The following is a 19,600-nucleotide window of genomic DNA, read 5'->3' as shown; positions in this document are numbered from 1 at the left end:
CTCTAAGTGTTTAATCTATTTTTTTTTCTTTTCATGCAGTTTTTACTTTATGTGCTAATTTCAGTTAACTTAATATCATTAATTGTAAGTGAAAAATATTTAGTAATGTATTATACTCTAGAAGTTAACTAGTACACAATTCTCCCTGTTGCTACGTTTGTGATTCTTTACTACAATTAAATTTTCAGGTTTATACTATATAATATAGTATAAACCTGAAAATTTAATTGTAACTGTATAGTATACAGTATTGGATTACATTTGAGCGGTTAGCCCCCCCCCCCCCTTACAATATGCACATGTACACATCATGCTTATTTTTGTTTTAATTGTCATCTTCTTGCATTTTCTTTATTTTCTGCTTTAAATTAATTAATGAATGCTTTAATAATTATAACTAGTAGTAGCATTAATTAAATGCATATATTACTTTCCAGATATGAAATATATTAGTTAAATTTGTATATTTTTATCACGTACTTGAATTACGTTATTAATTAATTACGTGGATTTATAGTACATGCATTTGTCAAATAACTTTTTTAAAATTTAGCTTTTATTTCAAAGTTTTTAGCGAAATTAGCTATTTTTTGTAATCAACTTTCCAAATAAAGAGGGAAAAAGTCCCGGTAAAAACCCGCTTTTACATTTTTCCCAGGCCCCTTTGAAAATTTTTTTTTTGTTCGTTGGGGGGAAAAAATTTGGAAATCAAATATGCTTTAAAAAGCTTCATTTGGTTTTTGGCAGCGTGTAATAAAAAGGGAATTTGGGTTAAATGGAAATTTCTTGCTGTTTGAAGTAATTCACTTTTTAATTTTTTATCATTTATGTAAAATATGTGATTTACATATAATTTTTACATGATTTCGCGATGTTACATGTATAAATTTTTACATGCTCATTTGTTTATGTGTCATGATTTATGTAAATTAACACTAAGTGTGACCAAACAGTACAGGATTTGAATATATAATTTTGTTACTGGTAAAAATGTTTTTATAATGTCTATTTTGATGAAATATGGTGAATGAATATATTTATTCTTAGAAATTCTATAATTTGGGTATATTTTGCTACATTTTGTTATTTTTCAGGAAAGATATGGAATTTTTCAAAAAGATGACATCAGATACAATAAATCCTGGTAAGAGCATGTGTTTTTCATGTCCTGAAGTTATTATAATTTCTTTTTCTTTTCCTAAAAGTCTTTACTGTAACTTGATTAACAATAATCGGCTAGGTCTTATACAAAATATTTATGGGATTCACAATTTTATTGTTACTGTGTTACTGTACATGCATGTATATTGTAGTGTTATGCAAGCATTTTAGACATGTATATTTTTTACGAGGTTGTCATATGACTAAATTATAATATCATATGACTTTACTACTGTACAACCATCATTATTTGTGGGGCATTTATTTTCATGGACTTCACGGATACGTTATTCCACAAATTTTAAGTCTCAACGCAATATCGCTGCTTGTTTTGTTCAGTGCAATATTAACTATAGCGTAACATTATTTAAAGTGAAATAATTTAGTGCAGCAATAAATTCCAGTTTATGTATAATAAAAGTGAATATATATTACATTTTGTAAGTCTTACAATCTGTTTGAAAGTTAATGATTTACAGTCAATTAAATGAGAACAAAATGTTTAAAATGTATAAAAATTGTAGTCAGGTATATTCAATTATATTGAATTATTAGTTTGAACTTGTGTAAAATACACATTAGAAATACATAGAAGACACTAATAGAAATTCCATGTGCCCAGAATAAAAAAAATATTAAAGCTGCATGCCTACAAATGAGCCAAAATATTTCAAGAAAATCAAACTTGAGAAAAGTGTACTAAAAATTTAAGAAAAGTAAAAATAATGAAGATTCAAGTAATGATTTACAAGTTATAAGTGATTAATGAGTGATTTTGCAGTATTCATCACCATATTTGTACTGGGTGACTTACTGCAGTAAGGACTTAACTTTTGAACATTTTGACTTCTTTTTGGTAATTTAATCATATTTTAAGTGCCAATTGCATTTTGTAAATTACTTCCTCTGTTCACTTCACAAAATTTTACTTCTAGATATGTTTTTTTTTTGTTGGGAAAAGGCGTAAAATGAAACAAACAAACAAACAAACAAACAAATTTTTTATGAAAATTAGCATGAATTTGGAGGCATTCTGGTTAACCCTTTAGTTTAAACAAATTTATTTTAGTTCGATTGTGTTTGAAGCTATAACTCTGCTTATTGAAACACTAGTAAGTGCTCGCCAATTTTTTTAAGCCAATCACCGACAAGGATTTTTCAAATTTTCAGGTTACAAATCTTAATAGAACAGATTTTATATAAACTGGATGTTTTATATTATAAAACGCAAGTGGGCGGAGCACTAAGCTGGTTAGAGTGCATATTGGATGTTCTTCGTAAATAAGAAAGCTACAGTCGCTTCGCAAGCTCCGCTCCTTTTTAGCTTTCTTATTTACGAAGAACACCCAATATGCACTCTAACCTATACTTAACCCTTTAATCATGAAAATTTGAATATTTTTGCAATCCAAAAACTTCAAATATACATGTATAGCTTTATACACTTTAATTTTTTCAGATAAACAGAATGCTGTCATAATGGGGAGAAAAACATGGTTTTCTATACCTGAAAAATTTCGGCCTTTGAAAGGACGTATTAACATAGTCCTTAGTAGAGAACTAAAGTAAGTACTATTCATAGCATAAGGTAAAACCACTGCCTCAAAATAAACAAACAGTAAAATCATAATATGATTAGGTAACTAAAATCTAATATTGCTTAGGGCTGTCATTGAATATTTCAATATCTATGTGTCATCAATATTTACCATTCAATACAATATCGCATTCAGTACAATATCCATGCACGATTTTGAATATCATTTCTCTCAAATCTTTTTTCTTCTTATCTTGTGAAAATATTTTTCCATTTTGTGTAAATAGAAAAGTCACTTCTTTTCATATTTTATGGCTAGCTTGAACTCTTATGTTCAGGTTTTAGTCAGTGAGAAATAAAAAGCAAAACAAAACAAACTTTCTTTATGTTAATTGACTCTGTGTAATCCAAAAAAAAAAAATACATAACACCATGAGCATGGTCTATAACATATAAATCTTGAAAGTATGATGGTGAAAAGTCAAAACTACAATGTACGTTGATGAAAAGTCGAAAGTATGATAAAGAAAAGTCAAAATTTGAATGTTCACCATCCATCTAACAAACATTGATGATTGATGACAAACAGTTCCACAAGTGGAATTTGGGACTTGTCCATTTAAGTAATTCAGCAGGAAATGGGTAATTACTATCATCTATGCGAAAATAAGAATTACTGAAGTGAAAATAGAATTACTGATATTTTCGAGCAACCATTTTGTGATACAGAGACTGCTGGTTCAAGCCTGGTGGTGAAATGCAATTTCTCTATGACATTTTATCTTGTATAATGCGTCTAATGAGGGGCGTTCGTGGCCGAGTGGTTAAGGTCGTTGACTTCAAACCACTTGCCCCTCACCGTTATGGGTTCGAATCCCAAGAGGGACTCTGGATTCTTTTATGTGAGGAAGCTATCCAGCTAGCTTACGGAACGTCAGTGGTTCAACTCAGGTGCCCGTTCGTGCCTGAAATAATGCATGGAAGGGCACCTGAGGTCTTCCTCCACCAGTAAAGCTGGAACGTCGCGATATGACCTATACTGTGTCGATGTGACGTAAAACCCAAAACGAACAAACAAAAATGTCCCTAATGGTCATTTGCCTTATAATCACTACTGATGGACAAGTTGTTAGTAATTTGCCAGGGGTTAACACTAACTTTTCAGCCCCAATTCTTGACAGGACATCTGTTCTGCAATTTTTGGAGTCTTTGAACCACATGACTGCGTTACATTAGAATTGGTAACTGAGGGTTATAGGTGGTTACTTATCCAATGCTATAACATTGTATAACCTAAAATATGTTCAAACTTTTGAATATAAACAAGTATCATCAGAAATCCACTATCTGCTACAAAAATACGTGAACTATATTTTCAGGGAGGTACCAACTGGTGTTCATATAGCTAGAAGTTTAACGGAGGCTTTGTCTCTGGTAGAAACAGAGTTATCTGACCTTGTGGAAAATATACATATCATTGGGGGGAGCTCTGTGTATAAGGTATTAAAATCGGTTTTCTACTTTAGGTCTGTGATATCAAATAGTAAGGTCTTATATTTGCATACTGTGCTTGTTGTACTTTGAATATGACCATTATGTAAAACTCATGTGTTTTACAAATCTGTTTTTTGGGGGAAAAAATGTCAATTCAGAATATATTTAAATAATCATGATTATGTTCTTTTTGCTTTATTGTAATTTGAAGCGAATAAATGTTTTGAGTGATTTATTTAAGAATCTCAATGATGAGCATTTTTATATTCAGAGGGACTCAGATGGCCAAGTGGTTAAGCCTTTAAGGTGTATTTGACTCGAGTGTTGTTGGTTCGAGTCCTACTTGTGTTATGGTTACCGTTTTTTACATAATTACGACAGAAGTATGAGCCTTAAGATTATGAATTTTAATTACCAATTTTGTTACCAAACTCTGGATTTTCATTGGTCAATGTTAATTCTGCACTTGTTTCTGACCAATCGAATACTAGAGATTTGAAATTCGAGCTTAGAACATTTCATTATAACCTCAGGCTCTAGTTAGTTTAAATGATTTATAATTTTGTAAGCTAGCATAATTTTAAAACTGTGTTTTTTGCTCCTTATGTTTCTACAGGAAGCTATGGCGGGACCATATCCCTGTAGAATTTATCTTACAAGGGTGTTAAAGGACTATGAATGTGATACTTTTCTGCCAGAAATTTCAGATGAAAAATTCACAAAGATTGCAAAGTAAGTACAAATGAAAAGGGAGACAACTTTGAGTAAGTTTCATGATAAATATCCGCACAGTTGTCTTCCTTGTGTCTTGCAATTTGCCATTCAAGTAGACTTTTTCTTTTCTTTGCATAATAGCCAATGTAAAGATGTTTTTATAATCAAAACAAATAAGAGTTGAACAAAAACAGCATCAATGTTCGGATACAAAAAATTTGATAATTGACTTTAGTTCAAAACATCAAATTTATTTGATATACTGATTATTATGTAAATTTCCATTTCTGTCATTTAGTTATTTCTTAAGTTTAGAATCTGAAAAAATGCCTGGCCATGAACAAAATCAATGTTTTTGTTTGACAAGTAAAAAAAATGACATACTGGCTGAATAGGTCACACTCAAGGTCATGTACAAGGTCAAATTTTGATTTCAGACGCAGATTCAAAATTAATACATTTACAATAATTGTACATGTATTTAAAAATAATTTAGCAACCAGAGAAATTCTTTGATTTATTTGGCTTCTGATATGTCGAAAATGTATTGTGTAACAAATTTGAAGTGGCTGGGTGAGGTTCCCATCCTAGTTGAAAATATTGATCCCTACTAGGTACTATTGAGTATGTATATAATTGCTGTATCCAGTTATATTCCCTGAGATGTCTTATATTTTAAACTATGGTCAGATGATGTGTAAGATTTGATGATGTTGATGATTTGTAAATTTTCAAAATTTTGGCAATCAGTGTGCAGTGGATATCAAAAATTATGGTCTATTACATGTACATCATTGTGTATATTGTGTATGTAAATTATTGTGTGTATTACACGTAAATTATGATATGTTACATGTAATTTATTGTATTTTACATGTAAACTGTTGTGTAATGCATGTATTACATGTAAATTATTCTGTTTTACATGTAAATGATTGAGTTTATATGTAAATTATTGTGTATTACATGTAAATTATTTTGTATTACATGTAAATTATTATGTTTTACATTTAAGTTATTGTGTTTTACATGTAAAGTATTGCATTTTACATGTAAATTATTGTGTATTACATGTAAATTATTGTTTATTACATGTAAATTAGTATGTTTTACCTGTAAATTATCTTGTATCACATGTAAATTTCAATGTCTTACATGTTAATTTTTAGCTCGACTATTCGACAAGAATAAGTAGAGCTATTGCAGTCACCCGAGCGTCGGCGTCTGCGTCCGCTTCGGCGTAACCACTTATGTTAAAGTTTTTGTAATAGTTCAAATATTTTCAAAGTCCATTGACATATGGCTTTGAAACTTTGCACACTTGTTCACCATCATGACCCCAACCTGTAGACAGGAGGAGGTAACTCTATCAAGCATTTGGACAGAATTATGCCCCTTTTTCGACTTAGAATTTACGTTAAAGTTTTTGTAATAGTTCAAATATTTTCAAAGTCCATAGTCATATGGCTTTGAAACTTTGCACACTTGTTCACCATCATGACCCCAACCTGTAGACAGAAGGAGGTAACTCTATCACGCATTTTGACAGAATTATGCCCCTTTTTCGACTTAGAATTTACGTTAAAGTTTTTGTAATAGTTCAAATATTTTCAAAGTCCATTGACATATGGCTTTCAAACTTTGCACACTTGTTCAACATCATGACCCCAACCTGTAAACAGGAGGAGGTAACTCTATCAAGCATTTTGACAGAATTATGCCCCTTTTTCAACTTAGAATTTACGTTAAAGTTTTTGTAATAGTTCAAATATTTTCAAAGTCCATTGACATATGGCTTTGAAACTCTGCACACTTGTTCACCATTATGACCCCAACCTGTAAACAGGAGGAGGTAACTGTATCAAGCATTTTTTTTACTATCAAGCACTAAGAATAGTCGAGCGTTGCTGTCCTACCGACAGCTCTTGTTGTATATTACATGTAAATTATTGAGTATTTATTGAAATGACTGATCACTCTGGGTTCTGGAAGGTTTAGACTTTTCCATGGTCTTGTTGAATTTAAGTTTAAAGCAGCACGCCTCTAGATTCATGCTAATTTTCATGAAAATTTTGAAAATGTATTTGAATGTATGATATTGTGAAATAACCAAAAGGAAGCAATTTACACATTATCAATGGCACTTTACTTACAACCACGTAAATTACCAAAGAGTGTTCAAAATATGTATGAATAGCCCTTACTGTGTTAGTAACGCAGTAGAAATATACTTGTAAATACCGAAAAATCAGTCATTAACTGCACATAACATGTAAAATATTACTTGAATCTTGAATCATTATACTTTTCCTAAAATCTTAGTACATATTTCTCAAGTTTGATTTTATTGAAATATTTTCACTCATCTGGAGGCATGCAGCTTCAAAGGACACAAAGCTTTATCTTATGAAATAATTTTGATATAATGTATCGGTAGTAAAATAATATTGATGCCATTACTTATGTCACGAAAAATGTTGTAGCACATAATGTCTCTGTTATGTAATACACATTGATATTGTACCTAAACAGAATAAAATATTCCTGAACAATGTTTTCAGTAGGGTATTATCAGTTTAGCAATTATGTTGTGCATGCACCATTTGCTTGTAAAGCGATTTAGTACCAAATTTATTTTTAAATTCAAACATGTATTTTTGTTTTGGGTTTGTTACAGGGCAGACTTTGTATGACTTTATACATTTTAAAAACTTGTATTTTTTTATTTTTGTTTTCAGTCCAGATAATGTGCCAGTCGAGTTACAGGAAGAGAACAATATCAAGTTTAGATTTGAAGTTTTTGAAAAGGTGTGCTAAATATATTTGTATTTTTATTGTCTCCCCTGACTTGTGTTGTAATGATATTGTAATGTTCAGTTTAGTTATTTTCTGCAATTATTACCTCCACTGGCGGCCATTTTGAGTGTCATTCTCAATATATATTATGTGCTAAGATAAGATAAAAAAATCGCTCATAATTCTATCATTTTCATGAAAACTAATAAAATCTTCATATACATACATATTTTCATTAAAGGAACTCAACTGCCTAAAACCTAAAAACTTAAAATTTGAATTTTTTCTTTGATCAACAGGGGCATTAAAAATGTGCTATTTTTGTGCCCTTTATATATATTATAATACATATTACTGCTATGATAATATTTTCCTTCATATTGTATAAAAGAACTTGACAATTTATCTACATCAGCTGTTAATATAAGATGCCAATGCTTTTATACACTCACAGCACTTGTATAAATTGCTTAAAGGAACTCCACGGAGGTTTCTTGACATGTCAGGATTGGAAATAATTTTTTGAGACTAATTTTCCATTTGATATTATAGTTCTAGACCAAGAAATAGTGTGCAAAGTTTTATAGATTATTTGCTCATGCAGTTTTTCCAGAAATATTTCTCTAATTGTGAAAAATATCTCAAAATTTAAAAGCGAATCGGAAGAAGAGTAGCACAAAAATAGCACATTTTTAATGCCCCTGTTGATCAAAGAAGAAATTCAAATTTTATGTGTTAAGGCTTTCAGACAGTTGAGGTCCTTTAATGAAAATGCATGTATATACAAATATTGCACATAATTGATTCAGCATATAGATTGCTACTTGCATACAGTCGTACAATACAGGGTGGGTGATCATGCAATGTTGTTTATTTATGTATTGAAAGATATAATGAAAAAAAATAGCCAAAAAACATTTTTAAAGTGCGGCCATGCTGAACTTGGACTTTATGTTACTGTAAACAAACGCCACACGCTGATCGCCCTCCCTGACAATAAATGTTGTTTAAAATATTATTTTAGATCTTAAATCTGCTGAATTTTTGACATCATTAATGGATTTTACCTATCGTTGAATTTAGAACAGTCCATTCAAAGTGAAAGAGATTTCAATACGTAAAAGTATCAAAATACAAAAATATAGCTTACACCAGTAAAGAGCCCGGGTCAGACTACATGGTAAAATGATGCATTATTTTGGTTCTTTTGATTTACAAGGATAATTATGTTTTCATTTTACTTGAAAATTTTGTTATTCTTTTTCTTTTAAGTAAGTTATTAAAAAATGGATTTTGTCTTTATTTGGAATTATGCATTATTTTGGCTTTTGTATCTGATCTAAAAAATAAGTAATAAGTAATCTACAAAATGTATTTGTTTTCAAGTTTACTTGAAATTTTGAAATACAATCAGATATAGATTTTGTGTGTTTTCATCAAGGTTTTCAAATATATTTATTTTCTCATACTCCTCCATTTTAAAATGTGTTCAAATATAGTTTGAAACTCACCTACCATAAGTGTTCAAAATGTTCTGTCTATAGTCTTAAATGTGTTAAAAAAATAATAACCATCAATATGTAAAAATTTGTTCAAATATAGTTGTCTCTCACTTGCCATAAGTTTTAAAAATGTTATGCCTATGGTCATAAATGTGTTCAAAAATAATTACGATCATCATGTTTAAAAGTGTTCAAATATAGTTGTCTCTCACTTGCCATGTGTTCAAAATGTTAATTTTTGTGTCTTTGCCTTTATATATACTCGCCACCGGTTGCCCATATGGGCGAGTCCTCCAGAAGAGTATTAGTCATTTTATACTTTGGAGGATAGTGTAATATACAGATACAAATAGATGCCTCAGTTTCTGAAGTTTCTCCTGCTTCTTTATCACTTCTCAAGCACTCATACACGGGACTTTGATTTAAAGTCTCATCAGAAATACTGATTAGTTATTTTAGTTGGCCAGCCCGGGAATCGAACCCACAATGTCGAGATTACAAGTCTCACGCTCTAACCGAATGAGCTATGCGTCAAAATGTTAAGTACTTGTATATTGTCTTATATGTGTTGACAAATATTTAAAAACACCATTTTGTTAACCATAATTATACCATACACGTGTTTAATAATATTTATCAACTGTCTTAATTTGATATCATAAAATTGATCATGCATGTGTTCAAAAATATTTGTTAATTGTCTTAATTTGTTATCATATAATTGAAATCGCCTTGCAAAATGTGTTCAAAATCAATTGTTGACAGTCAAATGTGTTCAAAAACAGTTGTCTTTCACATGCCATATATATTATTATATTAAAATTGTTTTTCTTCTTGCTGACCTATGTAATGTCAAATATCCTGTAACACAATATTTTTATGGTTTTATATCATAAATATAATGCTCAAATTAAGATTTATAAATTTTTTTAAGATCCAAAAAGCATTATTTATAAAGATATTACTGAATTTAATATTTCATGTAAATAAAGGGAGGTAATAAAAAACATATTTTCTATAAATTCTAAGTCAAATTTTTCAAAAAGAAATGAATGCATATGTTTTAATGATTAGTATAATATGTACAAATATTTGCAGTACATATATAACATATTCTTCGATGTTTGAAAATTGTTTTATAAGCATAATTATATACATACATAATTTCACTTGAGTGTGGTATGCAACCTAAATTACAACATACAGGATCTTTCATGTGTTCAAAAATAAATAATTGTAGATAAAATTGTGAATTTAAAGTATTTGGATGTTTTGACTACAATTATGCATATTATTATGAAAGCAACTGATAATACTCGTATCTTGATATATGTTTGGTGTTTAAAGGCCCATTATGCCATCATTTTTATTTCTAAAAAAACATCCTTTTATGATATTCTGTAACTGTCTCCAAAAAAATACTCATTTGCCATATAGATAAACTATTTTTTGCTTCTTTTGCTCTGTTTGTAATTGGTATATCTATTGTGAATAAGTATTTTGTATGGAAGTCAAAATACCACTTTGTTTACATTTTGCTACCTTTAAAGTTTTAAGACACATTACTTAACATTCACCACTACTTTGCTCATTTGTTAAACTTGAAATAAATAATGCTCTAAATCCATTATTATAACATTATTTAAACATATATTTGACAATTTCTAAAGAATTTAATAATAATGTATTTCTAAGGCATAATGTGCTTTTTTAAACTTGTAAGTTAGCAAGATATTAAGTTATTTTGGTTTCAAACATCAAAACAACATTGTTAAATCTCACACCATGACATGTAAGCTTGCTTTATTTTAAGCATAAATGTAGATTTGGTTTTCAATAAATAACTATTTTGACATTTTGTTTTCTGTACTTTGTTTTATGCTAATTTATTGTATTCAGTTTTCATTTTTTAAATGTAAATTTATGCTTTGCTATAAAATAAACATTGCACAGCTCGATTGTTGTATATACATGTAAAATGCACAATTTAGACTCATTCCATAGCAGCACACCTCTAGCTTTTAATGCTTCTGGTATAAGCTATGTAGACAAGGAGAAGTGGGATTTGCTGGTTAGGTTTTTGGCCTATGCTTTTATTTTGCTTTCAACCTTGATTGAATAAATATGTCATCCATTCTTGTGTCATTGGGCCTTAATCAATACTAAGGTCTTCTCATGTCAAATTTTATGGAACATGCATGTCTATGTTGATTCAAAAAAAATTTAATTAAGGCGATGGATTGTTATCAAGTTTTGCATCGGGGCAATAACATGAATAACTGAATAACTTGAAAGTGATGATTTTGTGTTAAGGGAGGTCAGTAACAAAATTAAGGGAATTCTATATCAAAATAGACAAAACTAAACAACCAGGAGTACAGAACCTAGTCATTCTGCACGGACATACAGGCTGACCTGGCTGTGTAATTTTAACAAAGGTTTGTCAGGACTATAACGTGAAATTTATTTCTATTCATGTATGTCGCTCCCATGAAACCCATAGTTACCCATTCACATTAACACTATAACTCACCATTGTAACAAGCCATTTCCAAATGTTGCTGAAAATAAACTGACAAATTTTAAATTCACATCTAATTTTATTTACATACCTTTTGTATTTACTAAAAGAGCATGCCGACAAATGGACCAGTTGAATGCGCAGCCCCAAAAGAACCAATCAAATTTGACATCATGGCTGCAATGTGTGACGGTAATAGAGGTATAGGTTACAAAATGAAACTTCCATGGCCAAGTCTTAAGTGAGTTTTTTTTTCTTGGTATTATCGTCTATAAGTAAAGGCTACAGTTATTATAATGGCATGTTATGGAAAACATAGGATCGCCTTAACATTGTTGTATTAGCTTTCTGAAACATTTTTATTTTATTGTCTCTCGTACCCTCTCAAATCTATCTAAAACTCTCACAATGAAGGATAAAACGTTTCCATAACCCCTTAAACTGGTGTCGGAATTCTGTCTGTCTAATTACCTCCCCTGGCAGCCATAGTGAGTCATAATTTCAAAATATCGTATGCTAAAGATAAGATAAAATCTCTCACAATACTATCATCTTCATAAATAGAGCTAAATGTAAAATAAAAATCAATATCTAACAAATTATTCTCCAAAACAACATGTAAAAGCCCTTAGATATTTGACATGTATCGCTTTTCCTTAAATTTCGACAATTATATCGTTGTGTTCTCTGGGGTTACCTTGGTAACATTGACTTAAAGGAGGCAATCAGTAGTCTTTTCCACAACAAAATAAAGAAATTAAAATAAATTTGAAAAATCCCAGTGCTTTGATATTTGACTTGTAGCATCACCTTGTGAATCTCTAATAAAAGTGTTATAACACATTTTCCCAGGATTAAACTGGTTCCATCCATGGATGATCTATAAGACATGGCATTTAAATCGATTCTGAAACTACATGTTTAAAACTTAAATATTTGGGATGAAGCATTGCCTAGGCAACATCTACAACAATAATATATATTTTGTCCCTGGGGTCAAAAATGGCCTCTCTCCGGGATGACTTTACGCATTGTCCATTTCGCTTATATGGAAAACAGACTTAAATCTCCCCAGAATCTGTTTTGCCATACGTTTTGCTATGTTACCTGAAGCGTCACCTTGTGGTCCCTTTATAAAAGTTAAAGCAGGATGCTGTATTGAACTTAGTTCTGGGCCACTTATTTTATATCAAAATATGCAGCAAGACACTTTGATTTTTTTGTGTGAACTATAAGCCTTGAGCTTTATATTTGCGATGTAGAATTATTCTTTTGAGGACCTAGAACTACAAGGCTAATATATATCATAGCCTGGCGGACCTCAGGTTAAGGACATATGTCTCTAAAGTTTCAATTGTCGTTTTGCATACGATTCATTTATTGGCTACCATGCTGTACACTTCCGATAAAAATGACAAATACTAGTAACTACTGGGGTTCGAACCTTAAATTACCAGTCTGACGTGTCAAGAACCAAGCCCCCACAATACCCGTACTCGATTCTTTAAGTCTGACTGTATTACAATAGAAAAAATTGATGACACTACAACGGCAAAAATGGAAAAACAAAGGAAACCACTTAGATTTCTTTCTTCTAAGATTTCTTTCTTTTGATTATATACAGGCAAGATTATGAATACTACACTACATGTGTTTCAACATTGAGGAGTCAGTCACGTGATGGTAGGTTATATTATTCTCCTCTTGTTTTAAAATTTAGACATTTTTCCGAATGACAGTTAATCTGAATACAATATTAACCTTATTAATTAAAAAATAAATAATATGAAATGCTGCTCGAATTACGCTTGTGCGTGCTGATAGTCATTTAAATACAAAACGTCCGTTCGTCTTACAATCTAATATCGGCTAAATTCTTCGCAATAGACCATTGGCGTAATAAGGCGTCATATTGGAACTACTTTCGGTCACATGATATAATGTTTGCCTCCATGGCCAAAGTGATAGAGATATATGTTTCTTTTAAACAGTGGAAGAAAGATTAACAGATATATTTTGAAATTGATGACTGTCAATTTCCATTCTAAATCTGGCATAGAAAAAAAGTGTCTTACTTTCTCGCGAACGAACACTTGCCTTATAACCGGTGCGACTTGTTTTGGCGTATTCGTACATAGACGAGTTCTCTTTCTCGAAGTATACGGAAAGAGCCGATGTTTAACGATCCAATGGTCATTTGTCTTTCACCACTGATTCGGAAATTATGCCGTATTAATTTTCTGTCACTTTCGATGAAATAAGTAATTACTGGTTAAATTCCTTCAAAACTTCACTTGTTAGTGTTTTTACCACCATTTTCAATTTGGTTCAATCCTTTTAACGTTAATTGTCATACAAGGCATGCATTCCGAGTTTTAAGTTATTCAGTAAAAGTTCAAAGGTAATAAAATCGTTACATGATGCGAAATATCGAAAAAAGGGTGCACAAATTGTCTTGTTCAATAGTATAATGTCAGCTAAATATTACAACATTTCTTGCAATTTCGTACCAAAAAAAAAGAGAAAAGTTTTGCAGAGTTGTTTAATTAAATGTCATTTATTTTGATAGCGGGAAATAAAAAGATTATTCAAATTCGAGGCAGAAAGACCTGGCTGGTTGCAGGTGAGGCTGAACGTAATGCTCCCAATGTGTACACCATTATTGTCAGCACCACTTGGACGGAAAAGTATAAGTTTTGTTTCTTTACCTTTTCAATCAGAAATATGAGTTGTACCAAACTAATTTAGTCAATAAGGAATCAGTTTTTTTTGTTGTTGTTTTTTATTAACCTTGCATATGTTGGGTTTCCCCATCTAATCCAAGGTTACAAACTTATACCGTTAATGTAAGGTGCACACTTGTTTTCAATAGAGTGGTCAACACGTTTTTAACTGAAAAGCTGGAACCTCTCCATATGACATATATTGTGTCGGTGTGACGTAAAACCCAATCAATTAAACTAACCAAACACACCAGAGCCTACGTAATGGTATCGAACATGGTACATGAAGTATATATAGGTAACCCGACAAAATTCATGACGGATGGCGTGCTCCATAAGCGCCCCCTTTTCTTCTGTCATACATTTTGTGATTATTGTGGTATTAATTTCCCCATTATGATTGGCTTAGGGCAGGCGGTGTACGGATATAAATGCTAAAATATTGTTAAGTATATAATGGCATGACAATCATCCCAAAGATTGTTGAATACATACGAGGTAACTATTTATATCCAATTGTTGTATACTTTGTAGAGATTGTAACAGTCCAAATGTTTTGAAAGTTGTACAAACGTTTCAAGCTGCCATGTCTGAAGTAAATCAGTTAGACAATCAAAATGAAGTCGACAGTGTGTGGATCATGGGAGGTGCTAGCATTTATGAGGTTAGATTATATATATAAGAGGTATATATTGCTGTAAAAAATTACGCTCCCTAATGACTTTTTCGGCCGCGTTTCAAAAATAAAATCAGCGTTGTTCTTCAAATGTTTGTTTATTTTGTATGATTTGCACATGTATTCGCGAAATCAGTGTTTAATTCGATTTTAATTGCTTGGGAATATATTGATATTTTGTTATCATTGTAACATGTTATTCTGTTTGAGTTGAACTTTATGTGTTATTAAAATATCTTTTAGGAAAGACCTTTTGGAAATGTGTTTTTTAATGTGTATGTATTGCATATTTTCAAGGAAGTAGCTTTCCATCAATTGAAACTTCAAAGACATTTCAATTCAAACTTTTTCCCATTTGACGTTCTAAATATAGAATGACTGGTTTATCCAATAGGAGGCTCTCCGTCATCCACAGTTTGGTCGACTTTTTCTAACACACGTGTACAAAGACTTCCCATCTGATGCTTTCTTCCCACAATTTGACGATTCATTCAAGGAAGTTCAGTAAGTAAACACCGGAAAACTTATATGAAATTATATTTAAATAAGAGAATGTTGTCCTCTCTACGCTGTTATCTATTGAGTGGTAATTATATTTGGTTTTGTAAGTCGATTTTTTCATAAAGAGTTATTGCTACAGTCATGTCGTTGACGTAGCCGCTGTTGTTGTTATTGTTTCTGTTGCCGATGCCGTTGCCGTCTGAAACATTTTCACGTTCAGCATATTCTTTTTTTACTTCTCAATGAATTGGCCTTATACTTGGACATATCAACCCTTTGAACAAGACTGACCTTGACATTCATGGTAAAATGTTTGATAGGGCAACTACCTATATATAAGTCTATTATTTCACAATGGATTGTCTTAATTGGACACAGGAAAGTTTAAAACCAAACCTTTAAGTGAATCAAATTAATATTGACTTGACTCATAAACGGTATTGACCTTGAAGATCAAGTAATTGAATTCTTCTAGACTTTTGGCAGAACTTGCTATAATTAGAAGTTGCAATTGATAAATTGATTGTCCACAACAACCATAAGGTCAACACCTTCAAGATATTTTAATCGTGCTTATCTTTTTACACGTATTTTTTTCTTTTCAGGAACCATCCTAATAAAGGAAAGATAATGGAAGAAAATGGTGTGAAATATGAATTTAAGATTTATTCAAAATAAGTCAGATAATTTAACTATTGAAAAAGTTGTAAGTGGAAAAAATTGACCGTCAATGTCTAATTATTGAAATTTGCTGAAGTTGTCGTAACTTTGTCATTTGAGGACAAATTATTCATTCTCGGATAAAATAATGCGTATTTCAAACCCAACATGATGCTTAATTCAAACTTGAGCTTGACCTTGAACTGACCTGTCCACCAGATCCAATATGAAATTTGTGTTTTTTAGTTACAAAAAAATCAGTTTTGTAGGAGTAGTCTTTACTACTATTTTTTTCTGGCGTGGTTGACTTTAGAAATAAGAAAAAGTCAAGGGTGGTCATTGCCTTGTAGTGGCTCCTTTTAGTTTAGAAAGGGTAATTTTTATTTACTTTCGATTAATCTTGAACCTGAATAAGACTTGTACATGATAAAAAATTTTTTTATTGAAGATTTACTTGAATACATCTTTACTGACGTTTTCTTAAGTTTGATGATTTCATATACATGTTGATGAATGCCTACTTTAGTTATAGCTAAGAATCCCGCTTATATATATATATATATATATTGCTTTATGTATAGAATTACTTTACCTAAAATGATATAGTATTTATCTCATACTCTGGGAGGATTAAAAAAATATCGGATAAAAATGAAGAAAACTTAATCCAGGACCATATATCGCCGGCAAAACCGAGGCTACAATTTTCATGTAATTGTGTTGCTTTCATTGGCTCCAATCGAGGAATCTCACATTTTCGAGTTTTTTTCTCACATAAGTATGTTAAGACCAAATGTTTAAACAAAAATCTATAATATCGAAAAAAACATGAGAAATACTTAAATACTGTAATTAATTGTGATAGTTCATTGGAAATACTAAGATACTGAAGAAACTGGATACAATTAGTATGATTATCAATATTAAATCTCAGAATTATAGCGGTGAACGACTCTGCGTGCTATATTTACCATTTTTTTCTTTATGAATCGTAAAAAAAAATCATGGACGCTTTCTATAATTTGATATTTTCTCCCACTGAGCTAAAAAAAATCCCATGGGTGTCATTTTCCATGGCAGGGATATGTCCGTCTGACTAAAACTCGCATCTTATTACATAACTGCATTTAGGAACAGATTTTGTTTAATTTGTGAGCTGTAAATACTCAACGCTGTATGCATATACACGTACTTTACGGGCATTGACTTAATTGAATTATTTAAGTTGTACATTGTCTTTCATTTTTATAATATGTGTAATTGTTTACAATCTCAAAACTTACAAACAATTTGACATTTATTACGATCTCAAAACCTTACTCATTATATGTTTGTTAACTTTCTTTATGCAATAACATTTTTACCATTTTATATGGAAATTTACGTGTTTATTTGACAAAATGTACATGCATTTATGTTATATTTTTGGATAATTGTTTTCGTTTATGAATGTTTTGACGTTGTTTTAATATTTATATACCTGTATATATTCAAGTTGATATGCTATTATGTTTGAGTATTTTTTAGTTCGACTATTCGATAAGAATAAGTAGAGCTATTGTAGTCACCCGAGCGTCGGCGTCGGCGAAATCACTGATGTTAAAGTTTTTGTAATAGTTCAAATATTTTCAAAGTCCATTGACATATGGCTTTGAAACTTTGCACACTTGTTCACCATCATGACCCCAACCTGTAATCAGGAGGAGGTAACTCTACCAAGCATTTTGACAGAATTATGCCCCTTTTTCGACTTAGAATTTAAGTTAAAGTTTTTGTAATACATGTAGTTCAAATATTTTCAAAGTCCATTGACATATGGCTTTGAAACTTGCACACTTGTTCACCATCATGACCCCAACCTGTAAACAGGAGGATGTAACTGTATCAAAGCATTGTATTTACTATCAAGCACTAAGAATAGTCGAGCGTTGCTGTCCTACCGACAGCTCTTGTTTATAATCATGACAGACAAAAAGATGCCAAAAGCATTACTATACCAGCTTTGAAATACTGCGATTTAAAGTGTGGACATGGTCGAGTGGTTAACATGTCGGACTAGCAGTCTAATTATCGCTAGCCGCATTGGGCTCAACCCCGTCAGAAGCAAGTTGTTGTTACCTAGGGCAGGAAACTTTACACTCATTGCTCAGTACTGGTTGGTTCCAGGAACGGGTTCGAAAGTGTGTCTATAAGCTTAAAGTTTCCTGCACAAGCGAACTAAAGTAATTCGGTATAAATTAACTTCTGTGATTTTTGAAATAAGTATATTTACATTGGACACTTATCGCAGGAACGAGATTCAATTCTCATGCTAATTTTAACTCTGGCTTTTATATTTCGCTTGCTCCAAACATTTAAAACTAAATGGACCGTGCTACTTTAAATGTCCCCATTTGACATTCATGTCACATACGCCTTTAAACCGATACATATTGGATTAAATATCAGAATGCTTAAAAAATATATATGCCTTAATATGTCGTTACAGTATGTTGTAAAAATCATTCCAGTTTATTGTAAGACTCATTCCAGTTAATTGTCAAGTATAATTGCAGATAATTGTCAGAATCATTCAAGTTTATTGTCAAGTATAATTCCAGATAATTGTAAGAATCATTCCAGTTTATTGTCAAGTATAATTCCAGATAATTGTCAGAAACATTCAAGTTTATTGTCAAGTATAATTTCAATTACTTGTCAGAATCATTCAAGTTTATTGTCAAGTATAATTTCAATTACTTGTCAGAATCATTCCAGTTTAATGTCAGAATCATTCCAGAGTTTATTTTCAGTATCCTTACAGTACATTTGTCCGTATATTGTGTATCTGTGCACCTAAATTTATAATATTTTCGATGCATTTATTATCTATGTTGAAGAAATTATGACATCACTGTCATTGCGCCATTTTGCCTGACGGCGATGATAGATATACTCGTATTTGTGCATGTATTTTGTATTTTTTGTATTAAGAAAATGTCTTTTGCATATTTTAACTATTTGAATTAATTTACATGTTAACCATATTGTTATTAGTTTATTAATTTATGATATGAAAACAAAAAGTCGTGTTATGCCACGTTCCCGCATTTGGCCTACACAGTGATTTAAACTAAACTTCTTCCCTTTGCAATTACTTTTATTATTACATTTTTTGCTCTTAAGGCTGCATGCCTCAAGAAAATCAGCTTAGTGAAAATAATGTAATAAGATTTTAGGCAAAATAAAAATTTTCACAATTCAAGAAATAATTTACTTGTTATATGCAAATATTAACTAATTTTTAAGTATTTATCACCATATATATGCTGCGTT

The 19,600-nt window shown here is 31.0% G+C and overlaps 2 protein-coding genes across 2 annotated transcripts; both read left to right on the top strand.

Annotated features, from left to right (window-relative positions):
- Positions 1-1,092: 1,092 nt before the first annotated feature.
- LOC132721463 (dihydrofolate reductase-like) lies at positions 1,093-7,723 on the top strand. The gene is made up of 5 exons (XM_060705770.1): positions 1,093-1,144; positions 2,621-2,726; positions 4,078-4,198; positions 4,809-4,924; positions 7,645-7,723. The coding sequence occupies exons 1-5, from the start codon at positions 1,102-1,104 to the stop codon at positions 7,721-7,723; spliced, it is 465 nt and encodes a 154-aa protein (XP_060561753.1). The 5' UTR covers positions 1,093-1,101.
- Positions 7,648-16,846, top strand: LOC132721478 (dihydrofolate reductase-like). The gene is made up of 7 exons (XM_060705786.1): positions 7,648-7,714; positions 11,836-11,966; positions 13,350-13,408; positions 14,295-14,412; positions 14,983-15,112; positions 15,519-15,628; positions 16,231-16,846. Exons 2-7 carry the CDS (start codon positions 11,839-11,841, stop codon positions 16,301-16,303), a joined length of 618 nt encoding a protein of 205 aa, XP_060561769.1. The 5' UTR covers positions 7,648-7,714; positions 11,836-11,838; the 3' UTR covers positions 16,304-16,846.
- Positions 16,847-19,600: the final 2,754 nt, after the last annotated feature.

Source organism: Ruditapes philippinarum, unplaced genomic scaffold, assembly GCF_026571515.1.
Source record: "Ruditapes philippinarum isolate M1 unplaced genomic scaffold, ASM2657151v2 ctg227_1_1_1_1, whole genome shotgun sequence".
In the NCBI taxonomy this organism is placed as follows: domain Eukaryota; kingdom Metazoa; phylum Mollusca; class Bivalvia; order Venerida; family Veneridae; genus Ruditapes; species Ruditapes philippinarum.
Note: the sequence above shows the minus strand (reverse complement) of the source record. Positions and strands in the feature narration are given on the sequence as shown.

Coding starts and splice junctions, on each gene's coding strand:
- LOC132721478 (XM_060705786.1), top strand. CDS start 11,839: ATGCCGACAAATGGACCAGTTGAATGCGCAGCCCCAAAAGAACCAATC. Junction 15,113..15,518: donor GAGGTGCTAGCATTTATGAG/GTTAGATTATAT, acceptor TTTATCCAATAG/GAGGCTCTCCGTCATCCACA. Junction 15,629..16,230: donor GATTCATTCAAGGAAGTTCA/GTAAGTAAACAC, acceptor TTTTCTTTTCAG/GAACCATCCTAATAAAGGAA.
- LOC132721463 (XM_060705770.1), top strand. CDS start 1,102: ATGGAATTTTTCAAAAAGATGACATCAGATACAATAAATCCTG. Junction 4,199..4,808: donor GGGGGAGCTCTGTGTATAAG/GTATTAAAATCG, acceptor ATGTTTCTACAG/GAAGCTATGGCGGGACCATA. Junction 4,925..7,644: donor AAATTCACAAAGATTGCAAA/GTAAGTACAAAT, acceptor TTTTGTTTTCAG/TCCAGATAATGTGCCAGTCG.